General features: G+C 46.9%; 1 protein-coding gene across 5 annotated transcripts in view; it reads right to left on the bottom strand.

The window, feature by feature from the left end:
• LOC135054957 (mitogen-activated protein kinase 8) overlaps nucleotides 1–27,294 on the bottom strand; it is a 276,217-nt gene that overhangs the window by 135,459 nt on the left and 113,464 nt on the right. For 3 of the 5 annotated variants that reach the window (XM_063958458.1, XM_063958457.1, XM_063958459.1), the window contains exon 2: nucleotides 16,971–17,151. In XM_063958458.1, the coding sequence (XP_063814528.1) occupies nucleotides 16,971–17,092 (122 nt within the window). In that variant the 5' untranslated portion in view covers nucleotides 17,093–17,151. Of the gene's footprint in view, nucleotides 1–10,088; nucleotides 10,151–16,940; nucleotides 17,152–27,294 lie in introns of those variants that run through there. The other 2 variants (XM_063958460.1, XM_063958461.1) reach the window with 2 other exon arrangements.

Below are 27,294 nucleotides of genomic sequence, written 5' to 3'. Positions count from 1 at the left end.
TTCGAAGCCACCTTGCTAGCGTCTGTTTAGTAGCAGGCCATCCTCTCTTGTGAAATCCGTAGAGCATGAAGAGAGAATCTGTCTTTCTGATGGCATTGGTACGATATACGTAGATTCTTAATGCACGGACTACGTCCAGCGACACTTCTCCCGCAGAAAGTCCCGATACCTGAAAAGCCGGGACTACAATTTCTTTTTTAAGGTGAAACTTAGATACCACCTTAGGAAGATAACCAGACCTAGTTCTGAGAACTGCTTTATCTGGCTAAAAAAAAAATCAGAAAAGGAGATTTAAATGACAGTGCTCCTAAATCTGACACTCTTCTAGTCATAGTCAGTAGAAAGAGTACTTCAGCTGTCAACCATTTAAGATCCACTTTCTTAAGTGGTTCAAACTGAGCCCCTTGAAGGGCTTTGAGGACCAGACTTAAATCCCAAGGTACTGCAGGAGGAACAAAAGGTGGTTGAATGTGCAGCATTCCCAGGAAAAAAGTACGCACAACCTGTAAAGTAGCAATTTTCTTTTGAAACCATACAGTCAATGATGAAACTTGAACTCTCAAGGAAGCCACCTTCAAACCCTTATCCATTCCTGCCTGAAGGAAATCTAAGATTCTGGATACTCTGAAAAATCTTGGATCCATATTTCTTTTACTGCACCAATGAATATAGGCTTGCCATATTCGGTGATAAATGCGAGCAGAGGAGGGTTTCCTTGCTCTGAGCATTGTTTGAATTACCTGTTGTGAAAAACCTCTTGACTTCAGGATAGAGGTTTCAACAGCCATGCTGTCAAAGACAGCCGATCCAGATGTCTGTGATAACAAGGACCCCGCATTAGTAGATATGGACGTTTAGGGAGCAGAATTGGAGCATCCATCGACATCCTCCGTAGATCTATGTACCAATGCCTTCTGGGCCAAGCCGGAGCTATTAGAATCACGGCACCCTTTGCTTGCTTTATTTTCCTCACCACCCTGGGTAGCAGGGAGATTGGAGGAAACAGATATGCCAGATGAAATTCCCATTTCACTGACAGTGTGTCCACAAGGCTCGCTCTGGGGTCTTTTGTTCTTGACCCGTATGTCGGAACTTTGTTGTTCAGACAGGACGCCATGAGATCTATCTCTGGCAACCCCAACTTGTCTACTAGAGTCTGAAATACTTCCAGATGTAGAGCCCATTCGGTTGCCCGAATGGTGTGTCGACTGAGAAAGTCTGCTTCCCAGTTTAGGACTCCTGGAACAAACACTGCGGACAATGCTGGAAGATTGAGTTCTGCCCATTTTATTATGTGACTTACCTCCTTCATTGCTCTTTGGCTGCGAGTTCCTCATTGATGGTTGAGGTACGCTACTGCCGTTGCATTGTCCGAGCGGATCTGGACTGGTTTTCCTTGAAGAATGTCCTTTGCCTGAATCAGTGCCATGTATATGGCCCGAATTTCTAACAGGTTTATTGGCAGGCAACTTTCTTCCACTGTCCCTGGAACCATAATTTTCCGGACACTGCTCCCCAGCCCTGAAGACTGGCATCTATTGTCAGGATCTCCCAATCTGATATCCAAAAGGGTCTCCCCTTGCCTAGACGGGATATCTGTAGCCACCAGGCTAATGTCCTTTTTACCTTTACTGGAAGTACCATCATTTGTTTGTCTAATGTACTCCATTCCATCTGGTCAGAATCAGATGTTGCAATGGTCTCGAGTGGAATTGTGCATATTCCGCCATGTCGAAAGTTGACACCATCAACCCCATCACTCGCATTGCCGTGTGAACGGATATTGTTTGACTGTGCAACAATTCCTGAATCATTAACTGCACCTTGGATATCTTCTCCACAGGTAAAAATATTGAATCCAATACAGCACCTAAGTGAATCATCCGTTGTGACGGAATCAGACACGACTTTGCCCAATTTATGAGCCATCCGTGTTTTTGTGGACAAGTTATTGTCTGTTGGAGATGGCTCAAGAGCAATTCCTGGGATTGTGCCAGGATTAAAAGATCGTCGAGGTATGGGAAAATCCTTATCCCCTACTTGCGGAGATGAGCTGCCATAACCACCATGATCTTGATAATACTCTGGGGGCTGTGGCTAACCCAAAGGGTAATGCCTGGAATTTAAAATGTTGCTGGAGGATAGCGAACCTGGGGTAACACTGATGGGACAATGCTATGGACACATGCAGGTAAGCATCCTGTATATCCAGAGATACCATGTAATCCCCCGGTTCCATGGCCAAAACTATGGAGCGTAACGTCTCCATGTGGAACCTTGGGACCAAAATGTATTTGTTTAACATTTTGAGATTGAGGATGGGCCGAAATGACCCATTTGGCTTCTGGGCCAAAAATAGGTTGGAGTATAAACCATGCCCCCGTTGTGTCGGGGGTACTGGAATAATTACCCCGGACTGAAGCAATTTCTGAACGGCTTCTTGCAGGGCTCTGGCCTTCAGCTCTATATGAGACAGGCTGGTGCAAAAAACCCTTTGAGGACGCTGCTTCTTGAAAGGGAAAACATAAAAGAATGTTCCCAACAAAAGGCAAAGCTTCCAGAACCTTTTTGGATTCTGAATCAGCTTTCCATCTACGTAGCCAAATTGCTCTGCAAGCAGCTACCGTTAAGGCTGATGCTTTAGAAGCAATCGTACCCAAATCCATTGCTACTTCTTCTAGGAATAGCGCAGCCTGTTTCATAAGGGCTATATGGGACTCCTGCTCCCTAGTAGGTGCTGAGAGCCAATTTTTCAGTTCTTCAGCCCATTCAACTACCGTTTTTGCCATCCAGGCTAAGGCCATAGCAGGTCTTATGACAGCCCCTGACAGAGAAAATATGTTTTTCAAAAAACCATCAACTCTTCTGTCTGTGACATCATTTAATGACGTAGATGGCAAAGGTAAAATAGATTTTCGCACTAGTCGAATGACGTGCGTATCTACCTTAGGAGGTACTTCTCTTTTTAAACAGTCCCCAGCTGGAAAAGGGTAGTACGAATCCCATTTTTTTGGAATTCTATATTTTCTATTGGGCATAGCCCACGGTTCCTCCATGATTTCCGTCACTTGCTCTGACCCTGGAAACTCAACCCTAACTGTTTTGGGACGTTTAAACACAGGTGCTTTAGTTTTAATTATTGGCTCAGCTGAATCCTCTAGAGACAGAATAGCCTTCATTGCTCCAAATGACTCAGCTGTATCTTCTGAGCTGAAACCCTCCATTTGTTCTTCATATGGTGAAGTAGAGTATAAGAGTCATCATCTGTTGTATCATCCTATGTAGCCTGTGAATTTGATGATATATTTACCCTTGGTTTATCAGCTTGTTGACTTGTAGAAGCTGTAGGGGCTATACCATAAGATGGGGAGCTGCATGTATGGGTTAATAGTGTACCCTATTCCTGAGGTTGAAGCTGCAGGGACCAACTTGTCAGCTATACTAGATAAGGTTTGTGCAAACACGGCCCAAGGTGGATCTACTTGTCGTAGAACAGGGATATGCCTTGCAATCTGCTGGATAAGCAAAACAATTTGCACATAACCCATCGTTCGCAAAAGTTTGAGTTAATAACCCCACCTTGGAGGATAAACATGTTTCGAGTGTTGGTGTTACTGTTAATGTAACCTTGTCGCCTTTGCCGCTCTTAGACATGATAAACAATCAGCTTTTCCACAGTATACTACACAATCTGTGACTGAAAACACTTTATATGCATAAAAATGATATCAATCTGACCCCAACCCAAGCATTGAGATTCAGAAGAAAACACTGACAAACGTATATAAAGTCAGCAATCACACTAGCAGTCAGCCACATGTTATATATTAGTCATATGAGCATATTATCAACTACGAACACATTTCAAGTATGTAGGAGTACAATTACTGTATTCTGTTCTATACAGTTATTTTAACGTATTCAGATGCAATTGCGGAGAAAACCACAGTATTGTACAAAACTCATATGCAATAGGCACTAAACTTACCTATTCATACTAACAACAGTAGATAGAATTTTAGTGCTGTATAACCCGTACTCTGTAGAGTGGGATACAGGGAGACTCACCCCACTTCCAGGATCGATCAATACGTTAGCAACCGCTGAGTGGATCCAGACGCTACTAGTGTACACTGCCGCTCCGGTAATTTTTAGTGGACACAGACGCTCAGTGAACGTTAGTGCATGCAGACGCTCAAGTCTGTGATCCAGTCTCTTAGCGGTAAACCTTAGTGTATACAGACGCAGCGGCCTATGCTGCGACAGAGTACCCTCTTGGTAGCGCCTGAGATGGAAGTGAGGCAATCAGTTCATGGCGGGAGGCGCACGGTAACTGGTCATGAACTGGGGGGAGGGGACCCCAGGAGAGCGTCTGCCGCCCCACTGCTGACATCAACCCTAGGGATCGCAGCCTCAAACTAATCCTGGCGCCTTATGATCCCTAAAGCCGCCACCAGTGGTGGCGGCACGACAGCTACTGTTTGGTAGTCTCCTCCCAAATCAGTGCGGCTGTGCGAACCGATGCCTTACCTTGTCCCCGTGCTCTGGCCACAGCCTGGTAACATCTGCTGGACCTGCTAGTAACATCCGACACAGACGCCCGTCAAGACAGCACTTGTGGGTAAGCGTTGTTGTGACCCGCCGGAGAGTTGTTGGAGCGACTCTTTCCAATATGCATGTAAGACGCTGGTAGGAAAGATCACTCAGAAAACATAGTAAGGCTATAAAAAAAAATCAAATAAAGCTTAGGGCTGCCAAACACAGCAGCCCTGTGACCATGGTCCGGCTCCTGCCGCTTCAAACAAAAAACTGATTTGACGGAGTCGGTGGGTGTGATTATATGGACGAGCCCGTTGCATCCTGGAAAGCCAGAAAGCTTGTGATCGTTTGGTGCCAATCCGCTGTCGCTCCATCATATCCCAATGTTATTCTGTGTATAACCTGTGGACCCTGCCGGAGAAATAGCTTTTTCTTTAGGGCTGCAGGAGAAGCCCCCCGTTGACTGCCTGCTTACAGCAAGGCACCAACTACAAACTGAGCTCCTGTGCACGGAGGTGGGGTTATAGCGGAGGTGGCGCTATGCATCTTGGGAACAGTCAAAGCTTTGAGCCTGTTGGTGCCTTGGATCAAGATCCTACTCTACACCCCGATGTTATTCCTTGTGGAGCCCAGTGTACCCCGCAGCAGAAATATGGCAGCTGAGATGCCATAATAAAACTATAAGAGGAGTAAGAAAGAAATAATGGTGGTATGGTAGGGATTGGAATGCGATCCCGGCGTACGGGATTCCGAATGTAACTATACCGACATCCCTGGCGCCAGTATGCCGGCAGCGGGGTGAGCGCATCTAGGCCCCTTGTGGGGTCGCTTCACGAAACACGCTGCGGGCACGGTGGCTTGCTCTGCTCGCCACAGATTCTATTCTCCCTTTATGGGTTGTGGACACCCATAGGAGGGAGAATCACCTACCTTGGCGGTATTCCGGTGGTGGCATAGTACCCGTCGGGATTATGGCATCGGTATTACGACCGCCAGGATCCCAATGGGTGGTATTTTAACCGCATACCATTTTGTAGATGTTAAAAGATCAATCTTATTAAAAGTTCCACCAAGTTAATAAAATTAACACTTTTTTAGTCCATTAACTTATGTATCAAGTACACCCCTCCGACAGATATTACAAGCTTATTTGGGCATGGTCATCTTTAACTTTTTTCATGAAATTGTATGTAATTTGTGGATGTCATTGTCCCCACAATGTACTGTGCTGTAATATGTAAACGCTTTATAAAAGTAATAATCTTAACCTATTAAAGACATGAGCAGTATTAAAATAGGATTTTTATTACCTACCGGTAGATCCTTTTCTCGTAGTCCATAAGACATATTGGGGAGACTTAGTATGATGGGGTCCAAAGAAGCAGGTGCACTTTAAATTTCTTCAACTTGGTGTGCTGGCTCCTCCCCTCTATGCCCCCTCCCACAGGCAGTTATAGGTAAAACAGTGCCTAAAGGAGAAAGGACATATATGAGAGAGGGAACATAACAATAAGTGGTGAGATGTATACCCCAGCACACCACTAACAAAACAACCAGCAATGGCTGGTAACAACAACAGCAGCAACAGCTGAACAGGTAACCGCATAACAGAGAACCTGCAGAAAAGTCAACGCACTGAGGCGGGCGCCCAATATCCCTTATGGACTACGAGAAAAGGATTTACCGGTAGCTAATTAAAATCCTATTTTCTCTAGCATACATTAGGGATATTGGGGAGACTTAGCACGATAGGGATGTCCCAAAGCTTCCAGAACAGGCGGGAACGTGACTGCTGCAGCATCGCCTGCACAAACTGGGTATCCTCTTTGGCCAGGGTATCAAACATGTAGAACTTCACAAAAGGTGTTCATCCCTGACCAGGTAGCAGTTCTGCACAGTTGCCCAGGAAGACCCCACCAATCTTGTAGAGTAGGCCTTCAGAGACTGCGGAACAGGTAAGGCCGCCGACACATAGGCCTGTTAGGTAGTAAGCCTAAGCCAACGAGCAATAGACTGCTTTGAAGCAGGGCAACCCTTTTTCTGTGCAACATCTAGCACGAACACAGAATCCATCTTTCTGATCCGAGCCGTTCTTTTGACATAGATCTTCAAAGCTCGCAAAGCATCCAATTCCTCCGGAGGAGCAAAAGTGCCAGAACCACAATAGGTTGATTCAAGTGGAACGGAGAGACGACCTTCGGCAGGAACTGCTGCCTAGTCCTGAGCTCCGCTCTGTTCTCGTAAAAGACCAAGTAGGGACTTTTACACAATAAGGCCCCCAATTCTGAGACACGCCTATCAGAAGCCAGGGCCAGTAACATAATCGTCTTCCACGTGAGGTACTTGACTTCTACCATCAGCGGTGGTTCAAACCAGGAGGACTGTAGAAACTCCAACACAACATTCAAAGCCCAAGATGCCGTGGGCGGCACAAAAGGAGGTTGTATGTGAAGTACCCCTTGCAAGAAGGTCTGAGCTTCTGGCAACAATGCCAATTTCTTCTGGAAGAAGATAGAGAGCTGAAATCTGGACCTTAATGGAACCCAGATGTAAGCCCTTATCCACACCAGCCTGTAGGAAACATCCCAAGTTGAACTCCGCAGACGGGTATGTGCGGACTACGCACCAAGAGACATATCTTCTCCAGATAGGATGATAGATATGATAGTGTTTTGACATCACAGGTTTCCTGGCCTGAGCAATGGTAGCAATTACCTTCTTGAAAAGGTCATTGTGAGCTAGGATGTTCCGCACAACCTCCATGCCGTCAAACAAAATCGCCGTTATGTCCGGGTAGACGAACGGTCCTTGTTGAAGAAGATCTCTTCTAAGTGGTAGAGGCCAAGGGTCTTCGACTGACATGTCCAGAAAATCTGCGTACCACGCCCTCCGAGGCCAATTCGGGGCAATCAGAACTGCCTGGACGCCTTTATTTCTGATTCGCTTTAGCACCCTTGGGAATAATGGAATCAGAGGAAACGGATATACAAGCAGGTAAGGCCAAGGCGACGTCAGTGCATCCACTGCCCTCACCTGAGGGTCCCTGGTTCGGGAGCAATACCAACGAAACTTCATCATGTCTATTCGCGGGCAGCCCCACTGGTCAATGATCTGTTGAAACACCTGATGGTGGAGACCCCACTCCCCCGGGTGGAGATCGTGATGACTCAGGAAGTCCGCTTCCAAGCCGTCTACTCCCGTAATGAAGATTGCCGACATTGCACTTGCATTTCTTTCTGCCCAGAGGTGTATCTTTGACACTTCTCGCATGCAGGCCGTGCTTTTTGTCCCCCCTTGCGTAATTCATGTGATGGGGGAAAAGTCACTGGCTGCTTTTTCTCCCCAAACATATTTACCCTCTTGTCAGGGACATTTTTCATTGCAATAATCATGTATCGGATGGCCTTGGTCATTTTAGGCTGTAATTGTGCCTTATCATCGTCGACACTGGAGTCGGACTCTGTGTCGGCATCCGTGTCTACCAACTGAGATGGTGGGCGTTTTTGAGACCCTGAAGGCCTCTGAGGCGCCTGTGCAGGCCCGGGTTGAGGGCCCGGCTGTCCCCCGGCTGCAACATCATCAAACCTTTTGTGTAATGAGTTTACATTGTCATTTAAAACCTTCCACATATCCATCCAATCAGGTGTCGGCACTGACACCACATTTATCTGCACTTGCTCCGCCTCCACGTAAGCCTCCTCATCAAACATGTCGACACAGCCGTACCGACACACATCACACACACAGGGAATGCTCTGACTGAGGACAGGACCCCACAAGGTCTTTGAGGAGACAGAGAAAGAGTATGCCAGCACACACCACAGCGCTATATAACTCAGGGATACACACTACACAAGTGATTTCCCAAAAGCTGCTTAATATACACCTTTAGTGCCTAAACTTATGTGCCCCCCCTCTCTTTTTACCCTTCTAGTGCCAGGAAACTGCAGGGGAGAGCCTGGGGAGCGTCCTTCCAGCGGAGCTGTGAAGAAAAATGGCGCTGGTGTGCTGAGGAAGAAGGCCCCGCCCCCTCAGTGGCGGGCTTCTGTCCCGCTGTCTGTGACTGAAAAATGGCGGGGGAGTTTACACATATACAGTACCTGACTGTATTATGTGTATATTTATGCCAAAGGTACTCTAATTGCTGCCCAGGGCGCCCCCACCCCCAGCGCCCTGCACCCTACAGTGACCGGAGTGTGTGGTGTGCAGTGGGAGCAATGGCGCACAGCTGCGGTGCTGTGCGCTACCTTCAATGAAGACAGGAGTCTTCAGCCGCCGATTTCACCTTCTTCCAGCTTCTGATCTTCTGGCTCTGCGAGGGGGACGGCGGCGCGGCTCCAGGAACGGACGATAGAGGACAGCTGCCTGTGTTCGAACCCTCTGGAGCTAATGGTGTCCAGTAGCCTAAGAAGCGCAACCTAGCTGTGAACAGGTATGTTTTCTTCTCTCCCCTCGTTCCCACGTAGCAGTGAGTCTGTTGCCAGCAGAAGCTCACTGAAAATAAAAAACCTAACAAATACTTTCTTTAACTAGCAGGCTCAGGGGAGCCCACTAGGAGCACCCAGCTCTGGCCGGGCACAGATTCTAACTCAAGTCTGGAGGAGGGGTGTGACAGGACGGTCCCGTACGAAAGCACTTGCAGCTTTCGCGTCCCGTTGGCTGCGCACAGAATGGAAGGTCAAGTCACACGAGGCCTGACCACATAGGGGATTCCCGCTTACCGTCAGTAACCGCCTGTTACTGACTCCACCCACTGCATTGTGGGCGGGTTTATGCTGCCACCACCAAACTCCTAACCTGCCGTGGCGTTTGGAACCACGGTTCTGCTCTGTATGTGCCGACGCACTGCCTTACCACAGCTGTGTGGTGCTGACGAATACCCACTAGCCACTTGCTAGGCCTCTACCGGTAGCTGGCGGAAGGCGGAGCTTGGAGACGTTAGGTGCTTCCCTGGACAGCCGGAGGACGGGGCTAGGTTTGGCCTAACCCTGTTGGTCACAAGATGAAGCAGTCTTCTTGAGGCAATGATGTTTATTTGCTCAATGATAATAACCTTTAAAAAGGCTCCTCCCTATTGCTAGGGGCAACAGCATACAATCAGATGTTTCAGCAGAATAAGATGGTACAACACTACTCTGGAGGCACGCAGGTCTCCTTTTTATGTCAATTTTCCGCACAGTATCACAGGGGGGTAAGCCCTCCCTGTCTTCTCCAACCAATCAGGTTATTTTACAAAATACCAATAAATCACATTTTACAAGGATATAAGTGCAATAAAACAATATCCTCCTTCCTGTGACACAGACGTTTGGTATCAGATTAACATTCACTATTGATAAATTTATCACATAGCTTCAAAATACAAATTGTTCTGTCTCATTCACATCTCCAGGCAAGCCCAGTGTTTGAGATTACAACAGAAAGGCTACAATACAAACAAACAGTCTTCCTTCCTGCATCGACCGTTCGTATATCAATTAAATCAGGTACATGAAACAAGTTCCAAGCCAACAGACCCAGTGATTAGCATCTCTCTCTAAGGAACTTACACATCAAAAGGTATTGTCCTTCACACCTCTCTGCTAGGACAGGGCCATTAGCATGCCACTTCCTATTTCCAGAGGATAAGAGATGATTATTCAGACATCTATAAGAGTAAGTGCATTTTCCTCTTTAAATATACAGATGACCACATCTTGAATATAAAATAAATACAGTTAAACATGCAATCCTACAATTGTGCACATGGCACTACATATGACATGTTAAAACACATCATTAAACAAACTTTTAAACAGTCCGCGCCCAGCGCCGTAAGTACGTTTAACAGTGACGCCAAGCGCTCATTGTCCCTTAATATGGCGCCGGGCACGAGGGTTAACACCTTCAGTGCCGCAGCCGCCATTACACGTGTGGCTGGTTGGTCTCTCCGGCCACAAGGGGCATAGAGGGAGGAGCCAGTGCACACCATATAGTACCTAATCTTTCTTTTAGAGTGCCCAGTCCCCTGCAAAGCCCGTCTATTCCCCATGGTCCTTACGGAGTCCCCAGCATCCACTAGGACGTCAGAGAAATAAGATTTTAAACCTACCGGTAAATCTATTTCGCCTAGTCCGTAGAGGATGATGGGGACTCCGTAAGGACCATGGGGAATAGACGGGCTCCGCAGGAGACATGGGCACTAAAAAGAACTTTAGATATGGGTGTGCACTGGCTCCTCCCTCTATGCCCCTCCTCCAGACCTCAGTTAGAGAAACTGTACCCAGAGGAGACGGACAGTACGAGGAAAGGATTTTTGATAATCTAAGGGCAAGATTCATGCCAGCCCACACCATCCACACCGTATAACCTGGAATATACGAACCAATCAACAGTATGAAACAAAACAGCATCAGCCCGAGACTGATCAAAACTGTAACATAACCCTTATGTAAGCAAAAACTATATACAAGTCTTGCAGATGTAGTCCACACTGGGTCGGGCGCCCAGCATCCTCTACGGACTAGGAGAAAAAGGTTTACCGGTAGGTTTAAAATCTTATTTTCTCTTACATCCTAGAGGATTCTGGGGACTCCGTAAGGACCATGGGGATTATAACAAAGCTCCCAAACGGGCGGGAGAGTGCGGATGACTCTGCAGCACCGATTGAGCAAACATGGGGTCCTCATCAGCCAGGGTATCAAACTTGTAGAACTTTGCAAAGGTGTTTGAACCCGACCAAGTAGCAGCTCGGCACAGCTGTAATGCCGAGACACCTCGGGCAGCCACCCAAGAAGAGCCCACCTTCCTAGTGGAATGGGCCTTTACATAATTTGGTAACTGCAATCCAGCCGTAGAATGAGCCTGCTGAATCGTGTTACAGATCCAGCGAGCAATAGTCTGCTTAGAAGCAGGAGCGCCAACCTTGCTGGCTGCATACAGGACAAACAGTGCCCCTGTTTTCCTAACCCGAGCCGTTCTGGCCACATAAATTTTCAATGCCCTGACTACATCAAGGGACTCTGAATCCTCCAAGTCCCGCGTAGCCACAGGCACAATAGGTTGGTTCATATGAAAAGATGAAACCACCTTGGGCAAAAATTGAGGACGAGCCCGCAACTCCGCTCTATCCACATGGAAAATCGGATAGGGGCTTTTGTGAGCTAAAGCCGCCAACTCTGACACTCGCCTTGCCGATGCCAAGGCCAACAACATGACCACTTTCCAAGTGAGATGCTTTAATTCCACCATTTTAAGTGGTTCAAACCAGTGAGACTTAAGGAACCGCAACACCACGTTAAGGTCCCAGGGTGCCACTGGAGGTACAAAAGAAGGCTGGATATGCAGCACTCCTTTCACAAAAGTCTGTACTTCTGGGAGAGAAGCCAATTCCTTCTGAAAGAAAATGGATATGGCCGAAATCTGAACCTTAATGGAGCCTAATTTTAGGCCCAAATTCACTCCAGTCTGTAGGAAGTGAAGGAAACGGCCCAGATGGAATTCTTCCAGAGAAGCATTCCTGGACTCACACCAAGATACATACTTCCGCCATATACGGTGATAATGTTTTGCTGTCGCGTCCTTCCTAGCCTTTATCAGAGTGGGAATTACCTCATCCGGAATGCCCTTTTCCGTTAGGATCAACCGCCATGCCATCAAACGCAGCCGCGGTAAGTCTTGGAACAGACAGGGCCCCTGTTGTAACAGGTCCTCTCTGAGAGGAAGAGGCCACGGATCTTCTGTGAGCATTTCCTGCAGATCCGGATACCAGGCCCTTCGCGGCCAATCTAGAACAATGAGAATTGTCTGTACTCCTCTTAGTCTTATGATTTTAAATATCTTGGAGATGAGAGGAAGAGGAGGAAATACATAGACCGACTGAACACCCACGGTGTCACCAGGGCGTCTACTGCCACTGCCTGAGGGTCCCTTGACCTGGCGCAATACCTCGGTAGTTTCTTGTTGAGTCGTGACGCCATCATGTCTATCTGAGGCAGTCCCCACTGACTTGCAATCTCTGCGAAGACTTCCTGATGAAGTCCCCATTCTCCTGGATGTAGATCGTGTCTGCTGAGGAAGTCTGCTTCCCAGTTGTCCACTCCCGGAATGAAGACTGCTGTCAGAGCGCTTACATGATTTTCTGCCCAGCGAAGAATCCTGGTGGCTTCTGCCATTGCCACTCTGCTCTTTGTTTCGCCTTGGCGGTTTACATGAGCCACTGCAGTGATGTTGTCTGACTGAATCAGAACCGGCAGGTCGCGAAGCAACTTTTCCGCTTGACGAAGGCCGTTGTATATGGCCCTCAACTCCAGTACGTTGATGTGAAGACAAGCCTCCTGGCTTGTCCAGAGACCTTGGAAGTTTCTTCCCTGTGTGACTGCTCCCCAACCTCGGAGGCTCGAGTCCGTGGTTACCAGAACCCAGTCCTGAATGCCGAACCTGCGACCCTCTAGAAGGTGAGCACTCTGCAGCCGCCACAGGAGAGATACTCTGGCCCTGGGAGACAGGGTGATCTGATGAATCTGTAGATGTGACCTGGACCACTTGTCTAGAAGGTCCCATTGAAAAGTCCTCGCATGGAACCTGCCGAATGGAATGGCCTCGTAAGACGCCACCATCTTTCCCAGAACTCGAGTGCAGTGATGCACCGACACCCTTTTTGGCTTCAATAGGTCCCTGACCAAGTTCATGAGTTCTTGGGCCTTTTCCATCGGAAGATAAACCCTTTTCTGGTCTGTATCCAGAATCATGCCTAAGAAAGGCAAACGAGTCGTTGGAACCAACTGTGACTTCGGGATATTGAGAATCCAGCCGTGCTGATGCAACACCTTCAGGGAAAGTGATACACTGTTCAGCAACTGCTCTCTTGATCTCGCTTTTATTATTAGGAGATCGTCCAAGTACGGGATAATTGTGACACCCTGCTTGCGCAGGAGCACCATCGTTTCCGCCATTACCTTGGTGAAAATCCTCGGGGCCATGTAAAGCCCAAACGGCAACGTCTGAAATTGGTAATGAGAATCCTGTACAGCAAATCTCAGGAACGCCTTATGAGGCGGATATATGGGAACATGAAGGTATGCATCCTTTATGTCTAGGGACACCATATAATCCCCCCCTTCCAGGCTGGCGATAACCGCTCTGAGCGATTCCATCTTGAACCTTTTCAAGTATAGGTTTAAGAATTTTAAATTTAAAATGGGTCTGACCGAACCGTCCGGTTTCGGGACTACAAACAGGGTTGAGTAATACCCCATCACCTGCTGAAGCAGGGGAACTTTGACCACCACTTGTTGAAGACACAATTTTTGAATTGCATTTAAAACTATCTCCCTCTCTGGGGAAGAAGCCGGTAGGGCCGATTTGAAAAACCGGCGAGGAGGCACCTCTTCGAATTCCAGCTTGTAACCCTGGGAAACAATTTCTATTGCCCAGGGATCCACCTGTGAGTGAACCCAGACGTGGCTGAAAAGTCGAAGACGTGCCCCCACTGGGGCGGACTCCCTCAGCGTCATGCGGTGGATTTTGTAGAGGCCGGGGAGGACTTCTGCTCCTGGGAACTAGCTGTGGTTGGCAGCTTTTTTCCCCTGTCCTTACCTCTGGCAAGAAAGGAAGATCCCCGTACTCTCTTGGGTTAATGCGAACGAAAGGACTGCATCTGATAATGTGGCGTTTTCTTAGGCTGTGAGGAAACATAAGGCAAAAAAGTTGATTTACCTGCCGTAGCTGTGGAAACTAGGTCCGTGAGACCTTCCCCAAACAATTCCTCACCCTTGTAAGGTAAAACCTCCATATGCCTCTTGGAGTCGGCATCACCCGTCCATTGTCGGGTCCATAGGGCTCGTCTAGCAGAAATCGCCATAGCGTTGGCTCTGGAACCCAGTAGGCCAACGTCTCTCTGAGCATCTCTCATATATAGGACAGCATCTTTAATATGACCCAGGGTCAATAAAATGGTTTCTTTATCCAGCGTCTCTATATCAGCAGATAAGGTATCTGTCCATGCTGCTACAGCGCTACAAACCCGAGCCGACGCTATCGCCGGTCTGAGTAAGGTACCAGTATGTGTGTAAATGGACTTCAAGGTAGTCTCCTGCCTGCGATCAGCAGGATCCTTGAGGCTTGCCGTATCTTGAGATGGCAGCGCTACCTTTTTGGATAAGCGTGTCAACGCTTTGTCCACCCTTGGGGAGGATTCCCACCGTATCCTGTCCTTAGCCGGGAAAGGATACGCCATAAGAATCCTTTTGGGAATCTACAGTTTTTTGTCTGGAGATTCCCAAACCTTTTCAAATAACTCGTTCAGCTCATGAGATGGGAGAAAGGTTACCTCAGGTTTCTTTTCCTTATACATGCGCACCCTTGTGTCAGGGACAGAGGGGTTCCTCTGTGATATGCAACACATCTTTTATAGCAATAATCATATAATGAATACTTTTAGCCAATTTTGGCTGCAACTTTGCATCATCGTAGTCGACACTGGAGTCAGAATCCGTGTCGGTATCAGTGTCTACTACCTGGGATAGTGGGCGCTTTTGAGACCCAGAAGGCCCCTGTGACATAGGGAAAGGCAGGACACGACCCCCCTGTACATTCCCTGGACTCTGCTTTGTCCAACCTTTTGTGTAATACATTCACATTTGCATTTAAAACATTCCACATATCCAACCAGTCAGGTGTCGGCGTTGCCGACGGACACACCACACTCATTTGCTCCACCTCCTCCCTAGAAGAGCCTCCCGCTTCAGACATGCCGACACACGCGTACCGACACCCCACACACTCAGGGAATTCTCTATCTGGAGACAGTTCCGCCACAAGGCCCTTTGGAGAGAGAGAGAGAGAGAGAGAGAGAGAGAGAGAGAGAGAGAGTACGACAGCACACACCCAGCGCCAATGACCCTGGAAAAAAATACCCAGATAGCGCATTATAAATATATATATTCACTGCGCCAAATTTGTGCCCTCCCACTTCTTTAAAACCCTCTGTCATCGTGTTCAGCAGGGGGAGAGTCCGGGGAGCCAGCTTCTCAGCGGTGTGCTGTGGAGAAAATGGCGCTGGTGAATGCTGAGGGATCAAGCTCCGCCCCCTCAGCGGCGGGCTTCGGTCCCGCTTGATTTCTTTTAAAAACTGGCGGGGGGATCTCAAATATACAGTGCAGAGCCTATATATACCCTTTTTTTTGCCAGTCCCAGAGGTTGCCAGCAGGCTCCCTGAAATTAAAAAACCTAACAAAAATTATTTCCAGTCTCCTCTTGGCACAGTATCAAACGGAGGTCTGGAGGAGGGGCATAGAGGGAGGAGCCAGTGCACACCCATATCTAAAAGTTCTTTTTAGTGCTCATGTCTCCTGCGGAGCCCGTCTATTCCCCATGGTCCTTACGGAGTCCCCAGCATCCTCTAGGATGTAAGAGAAATGGCAGTTAGGAAGCAGAGCAGCTGGTCATTTATTACTCTCAGCGGTCTATTCATGAAGCAGTGAAACGTGTGGAGAAGTGGGCCAGTGAAGAAGTTGCCCATGGCAACCAATCAGCATTGAAGTAACATTTATAATCTGCATACTATGCAATTGCATGGAGCAGCCGATTGGTTGCTATGGCAACTTCTCCACACTTTTAACTGCTTCATGAATAGACCTCCCACCACTTTAAGGCTTAATACCTTTGGGCCCATTTCTCAGACATGGCTCCAGGATTTATCTGGTGCTGCACCTTTTCTCCGTCATGCCACCATACACTTACAATTCTTCCACATTTTAAAATAGCCCCTAAAAGTTCCTAACTTCAATAAGCATCTAATCTATCATATCTTACATGATCTAGCAGGACATCTCAGATCACGATCTGATGATTTATACACACTCTTAACTTCCTTTGCCCTTTTCCTTTAGCAAATAACATCTCTGAGCAGGGTTTTCAATTCTACGGGCTCATGGTCATGCTAAACTCATGCAACTACTATAATAGCCTTTTCATGTTAGGCTTGACTAGATTTTTCATGGACAATTTAAATGTCTGTCTGCTAACTACCCCCCCAAGTTCCCAGTCTGAAAATTACCCCATTCTGCCCTACTTTGACCAGCTCTGTAAAATAAGTTGGTACTTTATAAATGATAAAGAGAAACAATACAATAGGGTATGTGTAATTGACAGAAAAGCACACATTTTTATAGTATAATAATAATAATAATAATAATGGAATTATATAACAGTTTAATGATCTTTTCTATTAAATCAGTTAAAACATTGTGACCTTTAAAATTATGAAATAAACAAATTTTGCTCTACTGCACACAATTTTGACTGGAAAATAGTACACAATATCTTAATGTAATGCTGTAAAGAACAATTACAGAAGAAACAAATATAAAAATAAAAAAAATAAAAAAAACACAACATCACACTGCCAAAAAAAAACTTACACTGTAATCTAAAAGCATCTAGATTCTCACCATACTATCCCCTGTGCTCCAGATCCAATAGGCTTCAGGTTTTGGTAGCGTTTAAGAACATTGAAAGTGGAGTCTCCAATCTCGAAGACAGAGAAGTTGCTGTCACGTTTGCCACGGCTCATAGTTGCACGAACGGTCACCCCTGTGGCTTCATACAAACGGTATTACTCTAAGTTGAACGCTGCCAAAGAAATGGGCAACAATAGAGGTAAATATTAAAATACTACGTGCTATACTGTAAGATCTAATGACAAGGGTGGGTTAATGGAAGTGAACAAAACAGATACCATCAAATGAATGATCTTTTTCTTTTTTATTTCTTTTGAATTTATAAAAATAAAAATCTGGAAATGACTCACAATGGTACTAACTCTAGACAGCATTTTTTTTCTTCAATATAAAAGTAAACACTTAACACCTACCCTTTATTATGTGAACACAAAAAAGTTGAATATATAGAATAATTTTTTAAATAATAATAATAATAATAATAATAATAATAATAAAACAACCCTCCAATATAATTAGGTTTAGTGGTGGCTTGGCCTGGCATAAGATAGACCTGTGAGTTGTAAGCTGTACAGCAATAGTCTGATACTCTTTGTGCAGCAGGAGAAGGAAGCACATCTCAGGTGTTTTAAGTTCTATGGTCAAGCAGCTGTGCGAATGGTTTTATAACATTGGTGGAAGCCCCCAGGTATCTGTGGTCCCTTGCTAGCTGGGTCTCCCAAGCACAACTGCAAATCCCCTATGAGCCGACCAAGTGCGGCAGCTTCATATTGCCAATTTAACCAGAACAGTGAATTGAAGCTGTGCTAATACACCAAGCATAATATATTATAATATAATAGAACATAATAGAATATATGTGACCTTAAATCCCCGGAGGAGATTCCTTCCCTACTCTCACTGAACATGAAAGAGATTCTTCTCATGAAGCTGCTATTTGAAGCAGAGAAACGCGTTAAGTGCTAATCGTGAAAAATAATGACTGCTACTTTGTTGCAAGAAACAAAAAAAGCACAACAAAGATTCTATGTTAGCAACACAGCCAACCCTTGAGGAACATATTAGTTCTTGATAAGGTAGGCAAGGGCCCGCCCAGGGTTCCGGTTATAAGCCGATATCATTGCTTAAAAAGTGGACATTAAGTTATTTGCTAAACTCCTCACCAATCGGCTTAAGTTTCTACTCCCTAATGTCATACATTCAGATCAGGTTGGCTTTGTCCCAGGAAGAGAAGCTTGGGACACCACTAAAGTCATAGATCTGATTAAACTTAGCTACCAGTTGGTCTGTCCCAGTTATCGTTCTCTCCGCTGATGCTGAAAAGGCTTTTGATAGGGCAGATTGGCTGTTCATGCAAGGGTTCCGACCGCACTTGTTTGCACTTTGCTTACTGCTCAGAAATCCATTAGTATATGGCGGTGATTTAGTGTTTTGACCTACATGGATGTTTTTGTTTATCTGACCAGTGGATATTTTAAGCTTTCATTTCCTGTTGTGTATGTTTTTCTTTGTGTTATTATAAAACAATAAACACACACACACACACACATATATATTAGTGTTCACTCTAGGTGTCTTTCACAGGGCGCTGCGCCCTGCCCCTTTTTTAGACCCCTGAATCCCGCCCTGCCCGTTTGTTTGCGCCCTCCCGCCCCGCACTTTGCTGCCCGCTGGACCCCGCCAGACACACTAAGCACACTGCACTGCATTATTATCACTGTCTCCGTGCATGTGTCGAGACGGAGACCTCCGCGGCACGCCCCGCCCGCCTTGTCCCGCCCTGTCCGCCTCGTCCCGCCCGTCATTAGCCGTCAGCGTCCTCTGCGAGCAGACCTATAGGTCTGCTCAGGGTCTGGTGAGACAGGAGGGCTGGGTTTGCCTCTCCCGCCGAGGCAAACCCAGCCCTCCTGTGTGGATGAATGTTTAAAAGGAGACGCCAGGGAGGATCACCCGGCCGCCATCTTTAATACCGCTCCGCAAGTGTGGCTGGGTGATCAGCGCTCCCCCTCTGTGATGTAAGTACTGTACTGTTCCCTCACACCCCGGTCTGTATGTACCCTCCCCTCACACCCCGGTCTGTATGTACCCTCCCCTCACACCCCGGTCTGTATGTACCCTTCCCTCACACCCCGGTCTGTAACACCCCCCCCCCCCCCTCACACAAGGTCTATGTTACCGTATCCCCCAAAGACCTTGCTCTGCAGGGTCTTTGGGGGAAACATAGACAATGTGCGAGGGGGGGGGGGGGGTGTTACATACAGACCGGGGTGTGAGGGAAGGGTACATACAGACCGGGGTGTGAGGGGGGTACATAATATGCAAATAAGAATACATATATATATATATAAGAATTTACTTACCGATAATTCTATTTCTCGTAGTCCGTAGTGGATGCTGGGAACTCCGTAAGGACAATGGGGAATAGCGGCTCCGCAGGAGACTGGGCACAAAAGTAAAAGCTTTAGGACTACCTGGTGTGCACTGGCTCCTCCCCCTATGACACTCCTCCAAGCCTCAGTTAGGATACTGTGCCCGGACGAGCGTACACAATAAGGAAGGATTTTGAATCCCGGGTAAGACTCATACCAGCCACACCAATCACACCGTACAACCTGTGATCTGAACCCAGTTAACAGCATGATAACAGAGGAGCCTCTGAAAAGATGGCTCACAACAATAATAACCCGATTTTTGTAACAATAACTATGTACAAGTATTGCAGACAATCCGCACTTGGGATGGGCGCCCAGCATCCACTACGGACTACGAGAAATAGAATTATCGGTAAGTAAATTCTTATTTTCTCTAACGTCCTAGTGGATGCTGGGAACTCCGTAAGGACCATGGGGATTATACCAAAGCTCCCAAACGGGCGGGAGAGTGCGGATGACTCTGCAGCACCGAATGAGAGAACTCAAGGTCCTCCTCAGCCAGGGTATCAAATTTGTAGAATTTAGCAAACGTGTTTGCCCCTGACCAAGTAGCTGCTCGGCAAAGTTGTAAAGCCGAGACCCCTCGGGCAGCCGCCCAAGATGAGCCCACCTTCCTTGTGGAATGGGCTTTTACAGATTTTGGCTGTGGCAGGCCTGCCACAGAATGTGCAAGCTGAATTGTACTACAAATCCAACGAGCAATAGTTTGCTTAGAAGCAGGAGCACCCAGCTTGTTGGGTGCATACAGGATAAACAGCGAGTCAGATTTCCTGACTCCAGCCGTCCTGGAAACATATATTTTCAGGGCCCTGACTACGTCCAGCAACTTGGAGTCCTCCAAGTCCCTAGTAGCCGCAGGTACCACAATAGGCTGGTTCAAGTGAAACGCTGAAACCACCTTAGGGAGAAATTGAGGACGAGTCCTCAATTCTGCCCTGTCCGTATGAAAAATTAGGTAAGGGCTTTTATAGGATAAAGCCGCCAATTCTGAGACACGCCTGGCTGAAGCCAGGGCTAACAGCATTACCACTTTCCAAGTGAGATATTTTAAGTCTACAGTGGAGAGTGGTTCAAACCAATGTGATTTTAGGAACCCCAAAACTACATTGAGATCCCAAGGTGCCACTGGAGGCACAAAAGGAGGCTGTATATGCAGTACCCCCTTGACAAACGTCTGAACTTCAGGAACTGAAGCCAGTTCTTTCTGGAAGAAAATCGACAGGGCCGAAATTTGAACCTTAATGGACCCTAATTTTAGGACCATAGACAGTCCTGTTTGCAGGAAATGCAGGAAACGACCCAGTTGAAATTCCTCTGTAGGGGCCTTCCTGGCCTCGCACCACGCAACATATTTACGCCAAATACGGTGATAATGCTGTACGGTTACATCCTTCCTGGCTTTGATCAGGGTAGGGATGACTTCATCCGGAATGCCTTTTTCCTTCAGGATCCGGCGTTCAACCGCCATGCCGTCAAACGCAGCCGCGGTAAGTCTTGGAACAGACAGGGTCCCTGCTGGAGCAGGTCCTTTCTTAGAGGTAGAGGCCACGGGTCCTCTGTGAGCATCTCTTGAAGTTCCGGGTACCAAGTCCTTCTTGGCCAATCCGGAGCCACGAGTATAGTCCTTACTCCTCTCCTTCTTATGATTCTCAGTACCTTGGGTATGAGAGGCAGAGGAGGGAACACATACACTGACTGGTACACCCACGGTGTTACCAGAGCGTCCACAGCTATTGCCTGAGGGTCCCTTGACCTGGCGCAATACCTGTCTAGTTTTTTGTTGAGGCGGGACGCCATCATGTCCACCTTTGGTTTTTCCCAACGGTTCACAATCATGTGGAAGACTTCTGGGTGAAGTCCCCACTCCCCCGGGTGGAGGTCGTGTCTGCTGAGGAAGTCTGCTTCCCAGTTGTCCACTCCCGGAATGAACACTGCTGACAGTGCTATCACATGATTTTCCGCCCAGCGGAGAATCCTTGCAACTTCTGTCATTGCCCTCCTGCTTCTCGTGCCGCCCTGTCTGTTTACGTGGGCGACTGTCGTGATGTTGTCTGACTGGATCAGCACCGGCTGACCTTAATGCAGAGGTCTTGCTAGTCTTAGAGCATTGTAGATGGCCCTTAGCTCCAGGATATTTATGTGAAGTAATGTCTCCAGGCTTGACCACAAGCCCTGGAAATTTCTTCCCTGTGTGACTGCTCCCCAGCCTCTCAGGCTGGCATCCGTGGTCACCAGGACCCAGTCCTGAATGCCGAATCTGCGGCCCTCTAGAAGATGAGCACTCTGCAACCACCACAGGAGAGACACCCTTGTCCTTGGTGACAAGATTATCCGCTGATGCATCTGAAGATGCGACCCGGACCATTTGTCTAGCAGATCCCACTGGAAGGTTCTTGCGTGGAATCTGCCGAATGGGATTGCTTCGTAAGAAGCCACCATCTTTCCCAGGACCCTTGTGCATTGATGCACTGAGACTTGGCCTGGTTTTAGGAGATTTCTGACTAGTTCGGATAACTCCCTGGCTTTCTCCTCTGGGAGAAACACCTTTTTCTGGACTGTGTCCAGGATCATCCCTAGGAATAGAAGTCGTGTCGTCGGGATCAGCTGTGAATTTGGAATATTGAGAATCCAACCGTGCTGGCGCAGCACTATCTGAGATAGTGCTACCCCGACTTCCAACTGTTCCCTGGATCTTGCCCTTATCAGGAGATCGTCCAAGTAAGGGATAACTAAAACTCCCTTCCTTCGAAGGAGTATCATCATTTCGGCCATTACCTTGGTAAAGACCCTGGGTGCCGTGGACAATCCAAACGGCAGCGTCTGAAACTGATAGTGACAGTTCTGTACCACAAACCTGAGGTACCCTTGGTGAGAAGGGTAAATTGGGACATGTAGGTAAGCATCTTTGATGTCCAGAGACACCATATAGTCCCCTTCTTCCAGGTTTGCAATCACTGCTCTGAGTGACTCCATCTTGAATTTGAACCTTTGTATGTAAGTGTTCAAGGATTTTAGGTTTAAAATTGGTCTCACCGAGCCGTCCTGCTACGGTACCACAAATAGTGTGGAATAGTACCCCTTTCCCTGTTGTAGGAGGGGTACCTTGATTATCACCTGCTGGGAATACAGCTTGTGAATGGCTTCCAATACTGCCTCCCTGTCTGAGGGAGACGTCGGTAAAGCAGACTTTAGAAAACGGCGAGGGGGAGACGTCTCGAATTCCAATTTGTACCCCTGAGAAACCACTTGAAGGATCCAGTGGTCCACTTGCGAGTGGGCCCACTGCGCACTCTACTTCTTGAGACGGGCCCCCACCGTGCCTGAGTCCGCTTGTAAAGCCCCAGCGTCATGCTGAGGACTTTGCGGAGGCGGGAGAGGGCTTTTGTTCCTGGGAACTGACTGTTTGTTGCAGCCTTTTCCCTCTCCCTCTGCCACGGGGCAGAAATGAGGCGCCTTTTGCCCGCTTGCCCTTATGGGGCCGAAAGGACTGCGCCTGATAATACGGCGTCTTCTTAGGTTGAGAAGCTACCTGGGGTAAAAATGTGGATTTTCCAGCAGTTGCCGTGGCTACCAGGTCTGATAGACCTACCCCAAATAACTCCTCCCCCTTATAAGGCAATACTTCCATGTGCCTTTTAGAATCCGCATCGCCTGACCACTGCCGCGTCCATAAACCTCTTCTTGCAGAAATGGACAGCGCGCTAACTCTTGATGCCAGTCGGCAAATATCCCTCTGTGCATCACGCATATATAGAAATGCATCCTTCAAATGCTCTATAGTCAGTAATATACTGTCCCTATCTAGGGTATCAATATTTTCAGTCAGGGAATCCGACCACGCCAGGCCCGCACTGCACATCCAGGCTGAGGCGATTTCTGGTCGCAGTATAACACCCGTGTGAGAGTATATACATTTTAGGATATTCTCCAGCTTTCTATCGGCAGGTTCCTTTAGGGCGGACGTATCAGGAGAGGGTAGTGCTACCTGTTTAGACAAGCGTGTGAGCGCTTTATCCACCCTAGGGGGTGTTTCCCAACGTGCCCTATCCTCTGGCGGGAAAGGGTACGATGCCAATAACCTTTTAGGAATTATCAGTTTTTTATCGGGGGAAACCCACGCCTCATCACACACTTCATTTAATTCCTCGGATACAGGAAAAACTACAGGCAGTTTTTTCTCACCAAACATAATACCCTTTTTAGTGGTACTTGTATTATCAGAGATATGCAATACATTTTTCATTGCTTCAATCATGTAACGTGTGGCCCTAGTGGAAGTCACGTATGTCTCCTCATCATCGACACTGGAGTCAGTATCCGTGTCTGTGTCTGCCATTTGAGGTAACGGGCGTTTTAAAGCCCCTGATGGCGTTTGAGACCCCTGGACAGGCACAAGCTGAGTAGCCGGCTGTCTCATGTCGTCAACTGTCTGTCGTAAAGAGCTGACACTGTCACGCAATTCCTTCCATAAGCTCATCCACTCAGGTGTCGACTCCCTAGGGGATGACAACTGTATAATAGGCAATTGCTCCGCCTCCATCTCATTTTCCTCCTCAAACATGTCGACACAATCGTACCGACACACCGCATACACACAGGGAATGCTCTGATAGAGGACAGGACCCCACTAGCCCTTTGGGGAGACAGAGGGAGAGTATGCCAGCACACACCAGAGCGCTATATATAGACAGGAATACCACTATAAAATGTGCTTTTCCCTTTATAGCTGCTGTTAGTATCAAAACAGCGCCAAATTAGTGCCCCCCTCTCTTTTTTACCCTTTTCTGTAGTGCAGGACTGCAGGGGAAAGTCAGGGAGACGTCCTTCCAGCGGAGCTGTGATGGAAAATGGCGCCCGTGTGCTGAGGAGATAGGCTCCGCCCCCTTCTCAGAGGCCTTTTCTCCCGCTTTTTTGGGGAGTTCTAGCAGGGGTTAAAATACATCCATATGGCCCTGGGGGTTATATGTGGTGTATTTATGCCAGCCAAGGTGTTTTACATTGCAGCTCAGGGCGCCCCCCCCTAGCGCCCTGCACCCTCAGTGACCGGAGTGTGAAGTGTGCCTGAGTAACAATGGCGCACAGCTGCAGTGCTGTGCGCTACCTTGTTGAAGACTGATGTCTTCTGCCGCCGATTTTTCCGGACCTCTTCTTGCTTCTGGCTCTGTAAGGGGGCCGGCGGCGCGGCTCTGGGACCGAGCTCCGAGGCTGGGCCTGTGTTCGGTCCCTCTGGAGCTAATGGTGTCCAGTAGCCTAAGAAGCCCAATCCACTCTGCACTCAGGTGAGTTCGCTTCTTCTCCCCTTAGTCCCTCGATGCAGTGAGCCTGTTGCCAGCAGGTCTCACTGAAAATAAAAAACCTAAACTTAAACTTTCACTAAGAAGCTCAGGAGAGCCCCTAGTGTGCACCCGGGCACAAAAATCTAACTGAGGCTTGGAGGAGGGTCATAGGGGGAGGAGCCAGTGCACACCAGGTAGTCCTAAAGCTTTTACTTTTGTGCCCAGTCTCCCGCGGAGCCGCTATTCCCCATGGTCCTTACGGAGTTTCCAGCATCCACTAGGACGTCAGAGAAATATAATATATATATATATATATATATATATATATATATAGATATAGATATAGATATATATATAGATAGATATATATATATAGATATCTATATAGATATAGATATAGTCTTCTTATATAGCTGAAATGCCTTTTATATAACAATTCTGTGCAGCCACATTTAAGGTGTGAGTAGACTGTCACAAGTGGTTTTATATTTTATAAGTTCAAGTTGTATGTTGAAGAGATTTAGGGGACAAAATAGAATAAATATATATTTGAAAAAGCTACCATTTCATGACCCACTGCACTCTGTTGGACTATTGGTCCTATTGTGTGGAGTTTGTATATTCTTCCTGTGCTTTTCACATTTTTTATTTTTTTCCACATTTTTCATGATTAACTATCCACGCGAACTATAAGTGGGAATAGTAACCTGTCCGAATGTTCAGAACCATCAGGAACAGCCTGGAGAAGTGATAAGTGCATTAAATATGAATGCACCATCCAATCATTACAGGTTTTAAATGACAGGAGCTGACTGGCTAATGCACTATCACTTCTCCAAGTTTAATACATCTGCCCCAGTTTACTTTATGACTTGGGGGCCATTATTAAATGGTCATCATAAATGATGACCATAATAATTAAGGGCCCCCAAATCATATAGCATCCTGATGACATAAGGTGCAACACTTAAAATTCTGTAAGTTAATTGAAAAATCTGTCCACATTTATTACTTTCTTTTTTTTCTCTCTAAAGCTGGCACATCCTCATCCTCGTCTCTATGTACTCAATCACATGACAACTATCTGGCACATCCATCACTGCACCTCTGACTCCTGGCGCTCCACACCACAGGCTCCAAAGCAGCATATTCTGGCTCCTTCTTTGATCCTCACGGCTCACCGGAGTCCTCAATTTGCCTCAGGTGAGTATGCTGGTACTGAGAGTAAACAGTGGCTCTCATCCTAGGGAGCTTGAGTGTGTTAAAGTGTTTTGTTCTTCCACAGAAAGCTGGCTCATCCTCATCTCTGTGTACTCCATCACGTTAAGCAATCCGATTGCATCAACTGGCGCATCACTCCACACCACAGGCTCCAAAGTGGCATATTCTGGCTCCTGCTTTGATCCTCTCGGCTTCACCGGAGTCCTCAATTTGCCTCAGGTGAGTATGCTGGTACGGAGAGTGAACAGTGGCTCTCATCCTAGGGAGCTTGAGTGTGTTAAAGTGTTTTGTTCTTCAACAGAAAGCTGGCTCATCCTCATCCTCGTCTCTATGTACTCCATCACGTTGACCAACCATTGAACCAACTGTGCATCACTCCACACCACAGGCTCCAAATCAGCATATTGATCCTTCTTTGATCCTCTTGGCTTGAATGACCGGAGACCTCAACTTGTCTCAGGTGAGTTTGCTGGTACGGAGAGTACAGTGGCTCTCATTCTAGGGAGCTTGAGTGTGTTGTGTTTTTATTTTTAGAAAACATGCCTACTCTTAAAAGGAAAGTGAAAGAACATGATAGAAAAAACAAGGAAATAGGCAGAAAATGTTTTAAAATCAATCTAATGTTTTCAGGAAAAAAGAAGGTAGGAAAACATTTAGATACACCCATTTTAAACCCCTGTAAGAAAGTGTAACAAATATTTGAATTTAGATTACGATTTTTATTAATTACAGAAAATAAATGCAGCAGAGTTAGATCCTGTACCCAGCACCTCTGATCCTGTACCCACAGATAATCAATGCACTTGCCAAGATAATTCACTGGCCACAGTTAACACAAATTGCAGCAATGTAGATGACTCGGTATCGACGTCATGTAATGTCATTGTTAATGAAAACACCATAGATGTGCATTCTCAATCCTCCGTCTCTCTTGCCAACTGTTCTCAGAATTTAGAGTGCGACAGCTCACCCCCTATTATTTTGGATGATGACCTATCTGAAGAAAGGTGCTCTTCTAATGAAGATACAGATACAATAAATGACATTGGGGTTAGTGCTTCTCCAAAAAAAAAGTCAAAACATAAAGTTGGTTACCAAATAAAATGGAAAAGAGAGTTTCCGTGGCTTAGTTGTAAAAAAAAATGGTGAAAGAGAATCTCTACTCTGCAAGCTGTGTTTTAAACATCTGTTGAACGACACAAAATACAACAAATCTCCATGGATGAATAGTGGGATGAGCACAGTAAGGCGCGATAAAATTAAGGATCATTCTGTTTCCGAGATGCACAAGGCGGCAATGCAAACTGAAATAATCTGTTGTAATGCTGAGGCTTCACAGAACAGAAAAAATAGACCAGAGTCAGAGGAATTCAAAGCTGTGGAATG

The sequence above is a fragment of the Pseudophryne corroboree genome, chromosome 3 (assembly GCF_028390025.1).
Source record: "Pseudophryne corroboree isolate aPseCor3 chromosome 3, aPseCor3.hap2, whole genome shotgun sequence".
NCBI classification, from domain to species: Eukaryota; Metazoa; Chordata; class Amphibia; order Anura; family Myobatrachidae; genus Pseudophryne; species Pseudophryne corroboree.
This window is presented reverse-complemented; position numbering and strand designations above follow the sequence as displayed.